Genomic DNA, 19,418 nt, shown 5'->3' on the forward strand with positions numbered 1-19,418 from the left:
ATTGAGCATGATGGAAGTGGGATACACCCTCCAGTTTATTTCTTCCCCTCCTTTTCATCCTCCCTCCCCTTCCCTCTTCACGGACCCTCTCATGAAGAACTTTTGCCCCAGGAGGTTCAATCTCTCCTTTGGGTGGGAGCCGTGGAAGAGGCTCTGCAGAATTTAAGAGGGAAGGGGTTCTTCTCCCGTTATTTCCTAATCCCAAAAGCCAAGGGAGGTCTCAGAACGATTTTAGACCTGCGTCAACTCAATAACTATCTCAACAAAATAAAGTTCAGCATGATCACCCTGGCATCTGTTATCCCCTCACAGGATCCCATGGATTGGTACAATGTCCTCGATTTAAGAGATGTTATTTTCATATATCGTTATAACAAGGACACAGAAGGTTTTTCAGGTTCAAGGTGAAGCACTTACACTACCAATTCATGGTCCTCCCGTTCGGTCTGTCTGCAGCTCCACGGGTGTTCACAAAATGTATGGCAGTAGTGATAGCTTTCTTGAGGAGGTTGGGGGTGCAAGTCCGCCCTGATCTAAATGACTGGCTAGTCAAGGGCTGGTCCAGGTCTCAGGTAGTGTCCAACATTCAACTTACCCAGTCAATGTTCAAGGCCCTAGGCCTTCTGGTAAATGCTGAAAAATCTACTCCTGATCCAGTACAGAGGATAGAGTTAATTGGACTGATGTTTGACTCTACTAAGGCTATCTCCCAGAGGTACGATTCCAGTCAGATGCCTGATAACATACCTCAGAGATCATCCAATTACAACAGCCTGAAATTGTATGAGGCTTTTAGGTCACATGGTGTCATGCACATACATGGTACAACATACAAGCCTACACTTCAGACCCCTCAGGCGTGGTTAGCTTCAATGTACTTGCCAAGCTGCCACCATCTGGGCTCAATTGGTGGCTGGATCTGCTCACTGTTTGTGCGGGCTTTCCCTTTATGTGCCCTCAGCCGTCAATGACCCTGGTCTCAAACATACCAGGGCTAGGGTGGGACCCCTCCAGACTTAAGGCCTTTCGTCTTTGGCAGAACTTTCACTCCACATCAACATTGGGGAACTCAGAGCAGTTCGCCTGGCCTGTCAGGCCTTCCTGCCGCACATTACAGGCAGAAATTTGTTTGTTCTCATAGACAATACTGCAGCTATGTTTTATCAACAGACAAGGAGGAGCTCACTCTTCCCTCCTTTATCAAGAAGCAATACAGCTATGGGAGTTTTGCATAGTCCACTCAATCAACCCTGAGGTCTCTTACCTTCCAGGAATGCAAAATGAGCTGGCAGATTGCCTCAGCAGGTCTTTCTCTAGTCACCACTAGTGGTCCCTTCATCCAGATGTGGTAAGAGACATTTTCCAGCAGTGGGGAACTCCCTGGGTAGACCTATTTGCAAACAGGTAAAAAAGTGTCACCAATTCTATTCCCTACAAGGCCACAGTCCAGGTATCATGGATGCCTTCCTACTATATTCGATGGGACATCTTTACTATGCTTTTTCCCCCTTTTCTGCTCGTCCACAGAGCAGTGCTAAAGATCAAAAGGGACTGGGTTATTCTGATAGCCCTAGCATGGGCCCACCAAAGCTGGTTCTCCACTCTACTAGATCTCTGTGGCGACTGTAATCCTGCTGTGGTTGCAGCCGGAGCTCATTTCCCAGGACCCTGGTTGGCTGCTCCACCTGAACCTGAGATCCTGTCATCTAACGGCCTGGAAGCTCCATGGCTAACTGCCAGGGAGCAGACTTGCTTAGAGCAAGTTCATCAGATCACCCACGTGTTCATCCATACAAGACATACTTGAATATCTGTTGCACTGAAACAAGGCTTAGCAATCTCCTCGATCAAGGTTCACCTTGCAGCAATATCAGCTTTCCACTCTCGTGTGGATAACTGGTCCATTTTTTCAAATGACATGTCTGTCCAATTCCTCAAAGGCCTAGAAAGGTTATACCCTCAAGTAATAGAGTCCCTTCCCCCTGGGAACTGAAGTTGGGCTTTTCGAAACTTATGGGACCAACATTTGAACCTTTGGCAACTTGCTCCTTATTGTACCCCTCCCAGAAAGTGTTTTTTTTTAGTGGCCATCACTTTGGCCAGAAGGGTCTTCAAGCTCTGTGCCCTCATATCAGAGCCTCCATGCAGTCTTCTTTAAAGATAAGGTGTATTTACGTTTGTCCGCTCCCCTCTTCCCCCCGCCCAGTTTCCTCCCAAAAGTGGTTTTGTAATTTCATAGCAATCAGGTAACTTACCTACCTGTCTTCTACCCAAAGCCACATGTAAATAGGAATGAACGTCTTCACTCATTGGATGTTAGGCAAGCCCTAGCTTTCTACATAGAGAGAACTAAATAATTCCGAAGGTCCACCCAACTGTTGTTAGCTGTAGCTAACAGGATTAAGGGTCTCCCAATCTTTTCACAGACAATTTCGTCCTGGATCACTTCATGTATTTTCATGTGTATGGTCTTGTTATGTTCAGGCAGGTGTTTTGCCACCAGCTAACTTGACTGCTCATTCCACAGGGTCGCAAGCATTCTCAGCAGCATTAGCGCAGATCCTTATTCAGGACATTTGTAAAGCAGTGACCTGGTCATCGGTGCACACATTCTCCTCCCTTTACGCCATCACTCAGCATGCCAAAGCCAATGCAAATTTGGTCAAGCTGTTCTGCAGTCTGTGTGACCATGAACTTCGATCCCTCCACCTATTTAACTGCTTGGATGTCACCTGGAGTGGAATGCACATGTGCAATCACTCAAAGAAGAATGAGCGATTACTAACCTTCCGTAACTGTTGTTCTTCGAGAGGTGTTGCAAATGTCCATTCCACGACTTGCCCTCCTGCCCCTCTACATCGGAATTTTCTGGAATGAAGTAACTAAGGGGGTTGTAGGGTTGGCCGGGCACTTTACACTGGCACTATCAGCATGCGGCAGCAGAGGGCACTTGAGCCACTCTGACAAGTACCACTGAGGGAGAAATTTCTGGTGACTGTGCTCGGGGTGCACACGCACCTGGAGTGGAATAGACATGTGAAAAACATCTCAAAGAACAACAGTTAACGGAAGGTTAGTAACTGTTTTTTCTAACCTGTCTTGGCAAGTAAGGGTGGTTGGGAACAAGCTCTGTGAGAAATATTGCGAACCAGTTTTGCTGGAAATGGGTTTAAAACAAGTTTTTAAAACTTGTTTTTTGGCCCATGATAAACAGCCTAACTTATACAACCAATTCTTGCTTTGAGCCATTTTCACACACAGGTATTCCTGTGTAATGTGCTCATAACAGGCAAAAAATACTTATTTAGATTGATAGAAACACAGAAATTGCCTACCTACTTATGGGATAGATGAGACTAGAGCAGTGGCTCTCAACCTTTCCAGACTACTGTACCCCTTTCAGGAGTCTGATTTGTCTTGCATACCCCAAGTTTCAACTCACTTAAAAACTACTTGCTTACAAAATCAGACATAAAATACAAAAATGTCACAGCACACTATTACTGAAAAATTGCTTGCTTTTCTAACTTTTACCATATAATTATAAAATAAATTAAGTGGAATATAACTATTGTACTTAAATTTCAGTGTGTAGTTTATAGAGCAATAGAAACAAGTCATTGTCTGTATGAAATTTTAGTTTGTACTGACTTTGCTAGTGCTTTTTATGTAGCCTGTTGTAAAACTAGGCAAATATCTAGATGAATTGATCTACTTCCTGGAAGACCTCTGTGTATCCCCAGGGGTACCCATACCCCTGATTGAGAACCACTGAACTAGAGTGTCTTTTGTGTCATCTATACAGTCACTTAACTTGTATCAAAGACTTTCATTTGTGTTTCCTGGATTGGATTCGGATTTCAGGTCGTGAATTATGTTTGTATTGAAATTAGGTCTTTTATCAAAACATTGCTACTGTATAAAGTGGAGCTAAAGAGTATCTTGGGGTTTTTATCATAGGAGAATATACTCAGGATTCAGGTAGAATAATAAATTAAATTGAGGCACTGAAAAAATTAGAAATTGTAGTAATTATTGTGATTTGACTAGAGTTTATGTACCATTAGATAACCCTAGGCGGGATTTTAAAAATGTTAATAACACCTTCTAGGTTAAAATTCTGTTTTTAGACAAGTTTGACCTTTGTGTATAAGTGAGAGAATTCAAAAGCATGTTTATAAAATGGCTGACTTGATTTTTTTTGCTACATTTTATTTATTGCTTTCAGGGCAATACATTGGATATGAGATAATGGGAACTTATTTTGTTGATCATAGAAATTAAGGAGTTGAAAGATGTGAGTAGCACTTTAATTGGTAGCTGAACATTGGACATCTGTGTCTTTCCTAAAAATATATAGATACCTCTACTTCTGATTAAGAATGTGTGGCCCCCTGCAATAATAAAGACCTTAGTTCTATGGTCATGTATTAGATCTGATGCAATGCTTGTTAAAATGTAACTTTTTTAAAAAAGAAAATATTTGCCTGTGCTCAGGTGGGATCTGCAAAGTCTTAACCCCACTGAAATAAAAATATTTTAATCTGCCTAATGTCCCACATGGCTTGGATATGAAAGGAGAGAGAGAGGGAGGAATCAAAGGTGACCTCAAAGTTATGAACATGGAAGACAAGCGTGGTGATGGTTTCAGTTTTGGGGAGAGGGCCTGGGGGACTGTTTAATCATCTTTGTGGCAGCAAAATATCAAAGGAAAGCGAGAGTGAGTTATAGATGTGGGACTACGTAGAGGGAGAGAGGCAGGGGGTTGGGATATAGAGTTGGGAGTCATCAATATAAATGTGATCATAGCTGAAACCAGGGGAGCGTATGACACTTACCAAGGAGAGATTACAGAGGAACAATAGAAGAGGGCCAAGGATGGAGCCAATCTAGACTCTGTCAGAAAGAGGAGAAGTTAGAGCCTTGGAAAGAAACTACAAGAGAGCAGAAAGGGAAGATCTGAGCCAGCACAGTGTCATGGAAGCCCAGAGAGGAGAGGCTGGGGATGGAGGAATGGGAAGGTCTGACCATGTCAAAGGCAGTGAAAGGCTAGTGGAGAATGAAGGCGGAAGAGGTGGTTAAACTTGGCCAAAATACATTTGCTTACTGTGGTCTCAATCCTTTTTTACTGAGCTGTGTACAGTTGGACCCTGGTGCAGGATCGGAGCTTATTTTGTTGAACTACTTACAGTTGATCTTTAACAAAGGCTGGGTAAACAAGTAACTTGAGTTTCTCTTGTCTGTAAGTTTTAAAACATATTTTATAGATAAAGAGGTACCAGTGTTTAGCAGATACTATTAGATTCTCTTTTTCTCCTTTTGATATCTGAGCTAATTGACTGAATAATACCTGGCAACAGCACATCTTATATGTTGCAAGAAATATTTTTTTCATCCATCCTAAATGTGTTTGCATTTAATTCAACAAGTGCTTTCTTGTTCATTTAGTACAATAAGTAGGAGTGTCAGAGTAGCAGGTTGTGTCATTTGTTACTTTGCATATCTATAAGTCTTCTTATTCAGCTGCTATGTCAACTCTACAGTCCTGGTTTCTTTTAATATTTCCTTGTGTGTCAATAAGGTAACTCCGGAGATGCTACAAGAGAAGAATAGGGGGTGAGGCTGGCCTCCTGAAGCCATTTGCCTAACAAAAGAGACTATTCTTCTTAGCTGAGATCATTGAAAGAGGCTGAGATTTATTGCACAGAATCTAGAGATGGAAAAGACTCACTGGGTGATCTAATTGCTCCCTCTTCTAGTTTTTAATTTTTCCCAAACGCTGCTGCATGAGAGAAGCTGACATAGGGCAATGAGTGTCAAAAAGAAAGCAGAATCCCATACCTCTCAGCCTTCGGAGAGTTCAGTGTGTGACAGGAGCCATCTAGGTGTGTGACAAATGACTGAATTGTGGAACACCTGTTTTATTGCTTACTGCACCCTAAGCAACCAATTACAATGGTTTTGAAGTATGAAATTTGACTTTAAGGATTTTTTTCTCATTGTGTGAATCAAATCAGTTTTGCATTTGGAAACAAGTTAACTACGGCGATGCTACCTGTAAGAGATTGTTTTGCGCGGGTGAGAAAACATCCTTAAGAACAGGTTTTTCTACTTGAAAACCATTATAATCTGTTGTGGGTTCTTTAAATCTGGGAATTGCAAACAGTTGTTAGGCAGTGTGGTTGCATCCTCCTTTCTCATATTGCTAAATGGGAACGTGGAAGGGTGTCAGGGCGGCGAGGGGTCTAAGTATGGAATTGCTTGAGAATCACTGATCTGTTCATGATGCAACAAAACACAGGCGTTCCATATTTCATTTGCGTTTGAGGGTGGGAGTGTCCATGCCCTGGCCAGGGCTGCTTGTGCAGTGCCAGAAGGGGGAAGTGGTCCCTGCCTTAGTTTCCCCCATATTAGATTCCTGAAGCTCCCCCAAATCCAATACACACACAAATCGATTCACCCTCCTTTACAATTAAATCCGAGTGTCCCCCCTTCTTTCCAGTAACAATGCTTCACTGTAGTTGTTGCTCTGCATCTATGGCCCAGGGACATACCTTGATGGAGGGCGAGGGAGAAGACACTGAAGGTCAGGTGTGGTTCCTGAAGCTGCTCCTAATTCATTTTTTTTCAAGCTGATAGTCTTAACCGACTACCTAAGAGCTCAGGAAAAATCAGTGGGCTAGGACTGTTGCCTATTTAACTAACAGGCCTGTAAAATTAGAAATCTTAGAATCTTTAGATAAGCAATTTCTTAAGACCGTGGTTCGGTGGTTGGGCCATTAGGGTGGCTGTCACAGTAGCACTTAGAGACCCCAGCTGAGATGGGGTGGGGAGAAGAGAAGGGGTCCCACTGTGCCTAGGCATTGAACGTATCCATATTGAGGTATGTAGGAACTGCCACACTGGTTCAGACCCAAGGTCCATTTAGCCTGTCTCTGACAAGGACCAGCACCAGGTGTTTCAGAGGAAGGTGTAAGAACACCAGGATAGTAGATGTCAGATAATCTGCCCCCTGATGGGTTTCCTCCTGATCTCTATTAGAGGTTAGGATAAGCCCTGAAGCATGGGGTTTAATATCCCTTCAAAAGTATCATTAATTATAGCTCTGGATATTATTGTTATCCATATAAATATCCAATCACTTTTGAAATCTTAATGTCTTGATCTCAGCAACATTCTTTGGTAACAAGTTCCACAACTTAATCACATGTTCTGTGAAAAACTATTTCCTTTTTATCAGTTTTGAATTTCCCACCTTTTAATTTAATTGAACATCCCCTTGTTCTGTGTAATGAGACAGGAAGAACAGATGTTCCTGTTCTCCCTTCTCTAGATCATTAATTATTTTATATACTTTTATTGTGTCCCCTCTTATTTGTCCCCTTGAAGAGCTTACTGTATAAATAGAGAAGTCAAAGGAAGTATTTTCTACATTTTGCATATGGGGAGCTGAGGTACTGAGAGACTAAAGCCACATTTCTAAAGGTACCTAGGCACCTGAAAATGAAGGTAGAACCTAATGGGTTTTTCAAAAACAGCTAATTCTCGATGGGCCCTAAGTGATTTGCTCAAGGTCACACTGGAAGTCTGTGGCAAAGCTTGGATTTCCCCTCAAATTTCTAGAGTCCCAGTGCAGGGCCATCCATTCTCTAACCATTGCAGGAAGTTGGGGACAGGGAATGTCTGAAGGAAACACATTCATTTGGGAAAACTTTCTCCCCTCCACCGAAAGGAGGAGAAAGGAAGGCGGTTTGGCGTGTATTAGATCAGTGGTTCTCAACCTTTCCAGACCACTGTACCCCTTTTAGGAATCTGATTTGTCTTCCATACCCCAAGTTTCACCTCACTTAAAAACTATTTGCTTACAAAATCAGACATACAAATACAAAAGTGTCACAGCACCAGGGTGGATAAAAATCAATGACTTTTAAAAAAATAATAATAAAAAAATTGGATTTTTTATTTAAATTGAGTTTTTTTCCCTCAAAAAGCATTTTATCAAAAAATTATCTAAAATAGTTTTAATTAAGGGCTAGTCTACACTTACCTGCCGGGTCGACGCGGTGAGTTCGACTTCTCGGAGTTCGAACTATCGCGTCTAATCTGGACGCGATAGTTCGAACTCCGGAAGCGCCGCGGTCGACTCCGGTACTCCACCACTGCAAACGGCGGTGGCGGAGTCGACCTTGGAGCCGCGGACTTCGATTCCGTGGCGTCTGGACGGGTGAGTAGTTCGAACTAGGGTACTTCGAATTCAGCTACGCTATTCACGTAGCTGAATTTGCGTACCCTAGTTCGACCCCGCTTCTTAGTGTGGACCAGCCCTAAGATACATTATAGCTCAAAGATATATCATCATGGAATAGGGATTAAAAATTCTAATTCTATAGTATGATACAATATATTCATGTAATGTTTAAGAAAATTTTTAAATGAGTTCCAATAGTTCATGGATTAGGGACCCAATTTTATGTGGTTCCAGGGGCTTCTGTATAGATTATTTAGGTTAATCTTTCTATCTGCCCAATGGGACTCAGTGGTTAGTCTAGAAGGTACCATCAGAGATGCTTAGTTTTGCAGTTCTCAAATTGTGGATTTGTGTCTCCAGAGATAACAAGCATGTTAACAGCAAAAATGTTTTTAAATAAATACATATATAGAGGTGAGAAATAACAGACCTCAAACCTATTGTCCTTCTGCAAATTTGTGTACACAGAGTCAATCCCTTACCTCTCTCTAAAAGTGCAAAGTTTCAAAAAGTTAAATGAATATAAGATTTTTGGGGGTGGAATAGATCTGGACAAGGAGAAGAAGTCTGGAGAGAAATGTGAGAAGGGAGAGACAGGCAGTAGAAACAAAAGTGAAACTGAGCAGCATATTTCAGAAGTCTTGAGGTCTTTCTGAGTGCAGCCTTCATCGATTTGAGATCTACCATACCATTCTCTCATTAGAAGGGAAAAGCTATAATGGTAGCAGGCCATAAAAGAGACCCAGTTTGGGAATAAGAACCATTCAAGAAATTTATGTTTGCTGATTGATGTTTAAAGCAAGTCACACCAGTGAATTGTTGGAAGTCACTTAGGCCCTTGGATTCAGTGACTGTTGAAGTGTTAATCTCGCTTTTAACAGCAGAAGCTTCTTCTGCCGGTGTGGAAAGAATATTTTTCTTCCTTTGGACTAATTCATTCCAAATTGAGAAATCGTTTGGGACCTGAAAAAGCAGGAAAGCTTGTTTTTCTTTTCCAGATTATGAACAAGCAGGAAAATGAAGGTGAAGATGACTGAGTTAGCTGCAGAAGCCAATATTTTAAGTTTCTCACGTTGACCTGGCCGACATAGTCGATTTAACTTTTATTCTTTTAAAACAAATTAATTTAACTATTTTAGTTAAAAACAATTTTAACAAAAACAAACCTGACTTTAAAAAACTTGAATGTTTAACTAAATTAAAAAATTCATATGCTTGTTTTGTTAAAATATTATATGTTTGCTATTGAAGAAAAAAAATCCAGAATACATAACGTTGTTGTTTTAGTTAAATAAACAAGTTAAATGTCAGTCTAGTTATGTTCTCCTCCTAATACAATATGGCAAGAAAATCCTCCAAATATTAATGATTATCCTGTTGAAATGGAGATGGTTCACCTCCCCAGTGACTTCATAAATATCTGCTTCAATTATCTTTGGTAAATGAAATAACCAAACAATCATTCAGTTTCTGATATAACTATAAAACTGATCTGAAAAGTTTTCAAAATCACTTTAAAAATGTATAGTGTGTACCTTCTAAAAATGAAGCCTACATCTATCTTTGAGTTGTGAAGAATATGTATTAAGGTTATAACAACCAACAAGAATGCACTTTTATGTTGAAATCCATGATTAAATAGTTGTCCTGTCTAGTGATTTAAATCAATTATAAATCAATTTGATTTAAATCAAATCCACCCTGCACAGCACACTATTACTGAAAAATTGTGCACTTTTTCATTTTTACCATATAATTATAAATTAAATCAATTGGAATATAAATATTTTACTTACATTTCAGGGTGATACTTGAGTCTCTTTTTCACTTGTGAGGCTTGTCTGAAGCCAAAGCCTTGCTTGCCACCCCCTAATGCCGGCCCTGCACGTGCAACCCCCCCCAAACCTGTGCTGTGACCCCTCCCCAGGGGGCTGCAGCTCCCAGGTTGAAAAATACTGATCTAGATGAGTTGAGAAGCCCCTGGAAGACTTTTGAGTACCCCCAGGGGTACACGTACCTCTGGTTGATAACCACTGTATTAGATGACAGAGGGCGTTGATGAATTATTCTGGCCCACTTCAAGGGAAAATAGAAGCCATTGAACTGATCCAATGAATGGGAGGGTGCATACACAACACAACTGCAATTTAAGAAATTATTGGTTGGGTCATGGTAAAACTGTGACGCTAGCTGTGGGCTAAAAAATTTCCCACTAGAACACATTTCATTAACTGAGAATTTATCCGTGCCTGTCACATACTGTAACATCTCACTGACTGTATAAAAAGCACCTTTACAGGAATGCACTATAATTATTCTAAAATTAAAGTGGATTGCAGAGTTTGGAATATCTGTAATGTATGTTACAGCTGGATGCTATAATAATTGTTTAATTTAATGTGTATTTTCCTCTTGAAACTGTTATAAACTGTCTCCATATCTATTTCAGAGAGGCTTGAATCCGTGCTCTCAGATTATGACATCCTCTCTCTGTCGAATATCCAGCAACACTCATTAAGGAAAAGGGATCTCCAGCCAGAATCGCATATAGAGAGACTCTTAAGTTTTTCAGCCTTGCATAGGTAATGAAATCATCAGTGGCAAATATTGGTTTAATATTCTTCTTCTAGTCTGTGATTTTTTTTTTTATCTTTTGAAATGAATACTGTATAATTGCCAAAACAGAAATGCCTTTTGCATTTGCTGTTATGATTGGCTAATTCTTATGGGTCAATGATATCCATGGTTATGTGATTTGCTTCACAGAGACCAAGAGACTGGAAGATTATTTAACTATATTGTATTCCTCTGTTGTTAAAGAAGCAGTGATTGAGATTTCCTTCATTTTATTGTTTACCTTAGTTTTTCATTAATTGGTTTGGATCCTGCTTTTTCTTCAGATTCTGGCTTCTTTCCATTACTTTTGCCTGCCTTACATTTCTTGAAAGTCTCATTGTCTCCTTATGTATTTTGGTCTGTGGCTACCATGTTGTGCTGCGTGAGAATTGGTGTTTATGGGAACTTAGTCCACTTGCTCACATTGTGTATAGACGTCCCCATTCCACAAAGCATTTCTCAGTTTGTTACAGAAATGCTGGGAACACATTCTGGGCTCTGATGGGGACTGGTGTTTGATCGAAAGATGGAGCCGGGGGGAAAGAGATGGAATGAGGCCAGGAACAAGGGCGTTGGCAACAGTAATTTGACCATCTGAGCAAAAATCCCTCCTAGCTTTCTAAACACTGAAATTCTGAACTTGAAATGCAGTGAGAATCATCTCCCGCTAAAAGGTGTAGACTGATCATATTCAGTCAGGCAGTCTCCTCATCTCACCTCTTTCCATGTACCCTCCCCTCCCCCAGCCTTTCCAGAAATCCACAACTACTACTTACCATGATATACAGCATCACATAAATTGGTATGCATATTTTCTACCTCCATCTGAGGCAGGAGGCACAGAACATGAATGAGAGCAAAGTACTAGAGTAAATAGATAAAAATCTCCCATGTTCCTATTTTATATTGCTTGATACTTTGTCCCTTTTCCACTTTTATTGTAACAAACACTTCAAAATACTGCTGGTTCTTTCCCCAGGATAATTGCTGATATATGCCCCGAAATCTGTTACACTGGTGGCAGACAAGATAAAACTCCATGTGCTGTAGATTTTCCATTAAGGGCTACGGATGCCAAGTTTTGTCAAGGTTTTCTGGGCATATTTCAGGAAATGGGATCATTGGGGTATATCTTATTACTTACCATTGACCTGTTTTGTTAAATCTTCTGGTCTGGTTTTCTCTGAAGACCAGCAATGCAAAAGAAATCAGCCTTGTTTGAATACCTTTTGGCAAGAGTGGCTGTATATATTAACTTTGAAAAAAAAATAACATTTTTTTTCTTGTTAATAAACATTGACTACTTTACAGACGTTATAAATGGCTCTTAGAAAAGTACTGTCATACAGTAATTCTGACAAATAGCATATAGTTTTGTATCTTATTAATTGAAGAGTCATTGTCTTCTAACATCCAAAGAGGTTTCAGTAGAACAAGAAGCTGATGTCTGTTTCCTTGTGCGTGGTTCATTTAAAACTAAATGGAAGTAAATTTATTTTACAGGCACTTTAAATTATACCTAACGTCAACAGCTGAACACTTTTCTGAAAACTTTCAAGCACTAATAGTGGACGGTAAAGGCAAGGAAAAGGAGTATCATGTACAATGGCAAGAATTCTTCACTGGACATGTAGTTGGTTAGTATGAGCTAGATTGCACATCATTGTTGGAGTGGCACAGCTTTGTCAAAATCTGCTGGCCCATGGTGAATTGTGTATCGTTGCTTTTTCATTTTCTTCAAGTGTGGTCAGAGTGGTAGATTTTGTTCCTGTGCTGGTCAATTTTCTTGACAATTTTTTGAGGCTGGTGCTGCATGTACTGAGATAAGGGTTTACAATCTGGCTTTGAAAATCATCAAGATGTATTTTACAAAAATACACACTATGGCCACTGTGGCTTCTGCTCTATTAAAAATGAGTCTTGACTTTAATTCTCATTGAGATCCTGGATTTTACAGTACTAGGAACTGAAGTCCTTTTCACAAAATCAAGACCAGCCCAACTAGTGGCAGTGCAACCTCGCTATCATGATAAAATGCCTCAAATCAGGTCTGTATAGACAACTCTTCTGGATGAGTGTTGCCCAGTCTTAAACCTTGGCACGTCCACTGAGTATGGCAGGGATCGGCAACCTTTTGGCACGCAGCCCACCAGGGTAAGCACCCTGGCAGGCCGGGCCAGTTTGTTTACCTGCTGCATCCACAGGTTCGGCCAATCGTGGATCCCACTGGCCGCTGTTCGCTGCTCCAGACTGATGGGGGCGGCAGGAAGTGGCGGCCAGCACATCCCTCGGCCCGCGCCGCTTCCCACAGCCCCCATTGGCCTGGGATGGCGAACAGTGGGACCCGCAATCGGCCAAACCTGTGGACGCAGCAGGTAAACAAACTGGCCCGCCAGGGTGCTTACCCTGGTGGGTCGTGTGCCAAAGGTGCCAATCCCTGGAGTATGGTGATGTCTATTAATGGTTTATGTTGGTAAAAGGCTCCATAACCCATTACTAGTGGTCAAGGGGATTCTGACCACCTTTGCCTTTTTTTTTTTTTTTTTTTTTTTTTAAAGGCATCCTAGTGCATATCACTTTTACAGAATTGGAGACTGTGTTTTAACATGTCTCCCTGGATTTCCTGATAGCATAGCACAGGGAAATAGTCTGGCTTTAGAGTGAAAACTATTCTGGTCTTTCCAGAGAAAGCAGTATTGATTTAAGAAGAGGGGATGCCATTTGCTAAATAGATCAGTCAGTTGTCACATCAGTTAACTTAATTTTTCTCTTCTACATTTAAAGGTGAACATAATTCCAAGGTTATAGCGCACATAGGTGATGAAGACTTTACTGTAAGAATCAACACTGATGGCGAAGAATACAATGTAGAGGTACTGTTTGCTGTGAAAACAAGATTGAGACAATAGGAACATCTTTGATGAAAAACAATACTATTTCCCTATTGTCGCCCCAGCCACCTACACTTCTGTAGCTGAAAAAACATTTTTGGAGGGATGGGCTCTGACTGATTTTTGTAAGCGTTACATTTCCACACAGTTGTATCAAAAACATGCATGGTTCTAAGCACTGGCAGAAGCAACAGATTGTTGTTCCATACTGAATGCAGCATGTTTATGTAAATAAATATGCAGTGAGAAAAATTGTTTCTAGTAAAGCAGATTGTTCCTTATTAAAATTTGTGAGCCATTAAATGTGTAGACTACAATACAGAAATACTGAAAATAAGCCCATACAGGCATCTTGGCAATCTGATGGTGTAAAAAACAACTTGTCATTACAGTAGAACCTCAGAGTTATGAATACCTTGGGAATGGAGGTTGTTCGTAACGCTGAACAAAATGTTATGGTTGTTCTTTCAAAAGTTTATAATTGAACACTGGCTTAGTACTGTTTTGAAACTTAACTATGACAAAGAAAAATGCTGCTTTCCCTTTTTTTAGTAGTTTACATTTAACAGTATTGTACTGTATTTGCTTTATATATATTTTGTCTCTGCTGCTGCTTGATTGTATACTTCCAGTTCCAAATGAGGTGTGTGGTGTGTTCGTAACTCTGGTGTTCATAACTCTGAGGTTCTACTGTACTTCAAACCACCTGAACGTCATCAGTAAACTATCCTCAGTGGAATCCTTTGATGTGCATGATTCCTTCTAGCTCACTGTTTTCTCAGTGTGTCTCATGCCAGCACTTTAAAAGTGTGGGGTAACTACAAGGTCCAGGGCCTCTGGAAAAACCACTTTAGGAGTTACTATCTTAGGTTCATTTATGCTGAAGAGTGAGTTCTCACTTTATAGTTTTTGTATTGGGGAAGCATTTTTGAACAATGCAGGTTTTCTAATGTACTATTTGCTTTGTTCACTAATGCAGAAGTAGGAGGTGTCAAAATTAAGTACATTCTTTTTATACTCTTTATGCTGTTAGTGCCCTCTTAAGATATGTCAGTTAAAATTACATTTGTATCAACCAAGGAAAAGTGGTTGAAGAACAGCAGTGTAACCTGTCAGCTGTGTAATATGGACTGACTAAATTTACTTTAGAATACTAAATTTTAATTTTATTCTTTTAATATAAACTTATTCTTTATATAGACTTCTCTGCATCTATATATGTGTCCGGTGTCATCCCAGTTACACCTTTCAATAAAAGAGGAGCAGAGTTTGTCAGATTCTTAGAGATGAGCCTTGATATACGTTATTTCTGCATCTAAATGTAAAAGAACATTTGCTAAAGCTCTGAGATTTTTCACCTCCCATGCTAAAGATTTGTATCTGACAAATGAGAAAAAGCTTTTAAAAAGTAAGATGGGGAACATTTGTAACATTAGCGACATACCAGTGTCTTCTCGAGTAACATGCTGTGCCTGTCTTCTACATAAGAAGGGACTTGGGGAGCTTTTAACATTTTGGATTTGGCACTTAACCTTTTTTTTTCTCCAGGGTTAGTTTGAAAACCTAGTATTTCATTCTTGTTGTTTACCATTCTTGTACTGTTTTGAGCTTCTGACATAACCCTGGGAATATCTATAAATATCTCACAAACAGTCTATTAAATACTTCCATAAAGAGTTGTTTCTATGCAGTATATTTCCAGACAAAAAGTATGTTAAGAGTGTGGAGGTTGACCATACATATTAGTAAGTTGGGGTAAAACACATTCTGTGGATATTGCAGTTATCTCAAAACCAAGAGTTTATAAACCCAGGAATTCACTGTTAAAGTTAAACTTGAAAGAAATCCAATCATGTTAAGGGTGGGCAGGGCACCCAAACAGCCTTAACACTGCCCTGCAGTGACACCATGTGATTATGATTAAGACATTTTAGTGTTTGTGGTCCCAAATTAGATTAGACGGATTTTTAACACATTTTTCTTTTTTCCTTAATATGTCCTGTGAAAATTTGGGATTAATTTGGATGAGTTATGAGAGTTTAAAAAACGATACTTTAAGCAGGCACAGTAATTTATTGTTACTAAAAGGGGAAGGAGGGTTGAACTTGCACATGAAGTACCTGCGAACTCATGAAATATGCAAGTATGCACTCATGTATTCCGTATGATCTATTATGTATTCCATATGATCATGTATTCCGTATGATCTATTGTGGCTTGTATTGAATGAGGCAGGGTTCTAAGTAGTAAATTTCCTACCTGTGCCCACTCCTGCAGTTCTTAGGACCATTGTGCAGGGAGAGACCTCTCAGCTTTCTTTTCTTCCAAATAAACTTTTTTGAAAGTGCTGTTTTCAAACCTTCAAAAGTGACTGCATAGTTCCCCTCCTTTTGATGAAGATATAGATGGCTGCTGCTGCTTTGCCCATAGGGCAGTTAAGGTCTAAGAATTCTTGATGTCTGTTTTTTTTATCTGTTGACCATTTCTCAATATAAGGAGCTGAATCCCGCTTGTGCTATTCATGCAAATAGTACTACTGAAATCAGTAGAACTATTTGTGTGAGTAAAGTAGGTGGGACAAGGCCCTAAGTTCTATGTACACAGCTGTGGCTATTTTTAGTGGGACTTTTGGCCATATTTATTAAATATGAATAATCCTAGAAGCCCTTGCATGCACACTATACCTAAATCACTTGCATTTCTTGTATTACTTTTAGCCACTTTGGAGGTATATAGACAATACTCAGGATGAAAGACTCTTGGTCTACAGATCTGAAGATATTAAGGATTTCTCACGTTTACAGTCACCCAAAGTATGTGGCTATTTAAAACATAAGGAGGAAGAATTACTGCCTGAAGGACTAGAGGGCAGCCATTTAAATGAAGGTGAGCATCCTGCTATTTAGAGTGAAATGTTTGAAACCTATTCCTATAGCTACATAGTAACGTAAGACTGGTATCTGGCCATGAGGCTTTCATGTTTGGAAAACTGTCTACTTTGCTGTCTCTCATATCACTTTATAACTTTTAACACTCATCGTGGCTGGGGAGGGCAAACACACCACCAAAGGCCATCACCAGTCTCGGGGAAGGAGGATGCTCAGAAAGGATATTTGGCTCCTTCAAAGCACAGAATTGACCAATACAAGTCCTTCACCTTTACAATGATTTAATAGTTACCCGTTTTGCTTTAAAGGTGACCTGAAAATGGTTTTATGGGATTGTGCCTTGCTTTCCTTTCTTTATGATGTACAAAGAGAGGCTATATGGCATCTAGTGTTCTTTTCTAGAGAGTCTTTTTGAGCCATGATTGACTCTATGTAGAGCTGGATCTAGCCCTTCTCTGCCAGAAGGGGGATTGGTAGAACACGGGGGAGGTTTGGTTAAGGGGAAAATGATGTGAAAGGCTTAGTTGACTAGCTTTATTTCTCCAGCCAGTTTTACTCTACTCTTTCCCTGTACAGTTTCACTGTTCTCCACTACTTTCCTAGAACAAATAGGTTGGAGGAGTATTAGGAAGATTTCTTATGCTTTCAGAGGGGTTACTCTAAAAAAAACCCAACCTAATCATGTTATCAAATGGAAACCAAAGATTTTATTGATTGTCAAGGAATATGTGTGTCTAATATATTTGATTTCACTTAAATATTCAAATCAGTGAACATCCTTCGGGAGAAAAGAGCCATTGCAGACCACTCCAAGAACACATGCAAGATATTAGTGGTGGCAGATCATCGCTTCTTCAAGTATATGGGCCGTGGGGAGGAAAGCACAACTATTAATTACTTAGTAAGTATGTGACAGTCTGTTGTTGTTTGCTTGAAGAAGTCACGCAAGCAGATGCACTGCAGCTGGAAGCTAGTACTATAGTAGTTAGAAAGCTAGCATGACCTATATGTTATCCAATGCTGTATTTAATTTAACTCTGAGTGCTGTTTACCTTAAGGGGTGTTGTGTTAAGTTTTTTAAAATAAATTATTTTGCACTGGTGGCTAATGCTGCAATTAAATAAATCTTTGAGCAGAATATTTTTAAGCAGCTCTTCTAACTTCTTTCATCCCCATCCCCCCCTAAACGGGCTACATAGTAAGATTTTCCTCTAAGAATTGTCTTTTAACTCTAAGTTTGTAGAATCATACAGATGCATTAATTCAGTGGTCTCAGTGATCAAAACTTTTTTGATCGCGCACCCCTATCATTAATTTTTTGAGCACGCACCCCTAATATATGTTTGTTTGTTTATAAATTATATACATGTACTACTGTACTAATATATTATGTACATTATAAAACACACAAAAAATAGAAATTAAAGGATGAGATAAAGATGAAATAAACAATATTTTAAAAATATTTTATTTTATTAACGGTACAAAAAACCTTTTTGCTCTTACAAAAAAATTATTAATAATATTTTTTAGTGAGAGCAGTGTGATTGAATATGCTTCATTATTTCTGAAAATCTTGGTTTAACACTTTGTGATACAGCTATTTGAAGGTCTGGATTAAGTTTAGGGTGCAGGAGGATGCTCAGGGTGGGGTGCGGGGTCTGGGAGGAAGTTAGGGTGCTGGAAGGCACTCAGGGCGGAGGTGCGGGAGGAGGTTCAGGAGGTGCATAGCACTTACCTGGGGCAGCTCCTGTTTGGTGCAGGGGGTGTGCAGGTCTCTGCGCAGTGCGGCACCACCCCCATGGCCGCGATTCTGGGATCCTCCCCCCCCGCCAGGCAGGGCCACCCGGAACTCTGGGGCTGCAGGGCCCTGGCCTGCAGCTCTAAAGCCCCTTTCAGAATGCGGCCCTGCGAGCACGGGCCGGAGGATTCAGGAGGAGCAGGGGCAGCCACGCAGCCAGCGGCTGGAGAGAAGCGGCGCTTTCCCCTTCAAAGCCCCGCTTCTCTCCAGCTGGCTTTGAAGGGGAAAGTGCCACTTCTTTCCCGCCGCTGGCTACGCGGCTGCCCCTGCTCCTCCACAGGCCAGAGGACTCAGGGCCGCATTCCGAAAGGGGCTTTAGAACTGCAGGCCAGGGCCCCGGGACCCCCTTAGCCCAGGGCCCTGCAGCCCCTAAAGCCTCTGTGCTCCTAGTGGCCCTGCTTGGTCCGGGGGGCGAGCTGGGGGGGAGCTTCCCCTCTTGCTCCCTCTCTCCCTCCTCCGGCCACCTCCCTTTTTTTTTCCCCCTCCAGCGGCACTCCTCCCGCCGCGCCCCCCAGTGGATCGTCTTGCACACCCCTTGGGGTGCGCGCACCCCACTTTGCAGACCAGTGCATTAATTTATGTTGTTTCGCTTGTTTACTGTGAAGCTCTTCATTTAAAATCTACCAACAGTGACTATTTGAGTACAGGATATTTTTCCAGTTGTGTAACACTTCTGTCCAAAAGGATAAGTAGTTCACAGCCAGCCTACTGCATAGTTATTTATAGCAAATCTAGAACATCTCTGCCTTCTAATTAGCTAGAAATATCATGAAGAACCTGATAAACTTCTGTGATAAGAAAAATGTGCAGTTCTTAAAGAAATATCAAAATAAGACCACCCACATTCATTGTACAAATAAACATGAGTGCAACAGACGATTCTTCTTTGAGTAGTGTCCCTCGGTGTGCTTGTGTCTACTGCTAACCAGAGAACTTCAGTAGCAGGGTCTCTGAGGCCCACACATGCACTGTCT

The 19,418-nt window shown here is 40.7% G+C and overlaps 1 protein-coding gene across 1 annotated transcript in view; it reads left to right on the forward strand.

The window, feature by feature from the left end:
* The window catches only part of ADAM17 (ADAM metallopeptidase domain 17), a 62,616-nt gene that overhangs the window by 14,918 nt on the left and 28,280 nt on the right, over nt 1–19,418 (forward strand). Inside the window, exons 2-6 of the mRNA XM_045011131.1 lie at nt 10,698–10,830; nt 12,368–12,501; nt 13,649–13,737; nt 16,473–16,641; nt 17,414–17,544. Of these exons, the coding sequence (XP_044867066.1) occupies nt 10,698–10,830; nt 12,368–12,501; nt 13,649–13,737; nt 16,473–16,641; nt 17,414–17,544 (656 nt within the window). The remainder of the gene's footprint in view (nt 1–10,697; nt 10,831–12,367; nt 12,502–13,648; nt 13,738–16,472; nt 16,642–17,413; nt 17,545–19,418) is intronic.

The sequence above is a fragment of the Mauremys mutica genome, chromosome 3, assembly GCF_020497125.1.
Source record: "Mauremys mutica isolate MM-2020 ecotype Southern chromosome 3, ASM2049712v1, whole genome shotgun sequence".
NCBI lineage: Eukaryota > Metazoa > Chordata > Testudines > Geoemydidae > Mauremys > Mauremys mutica.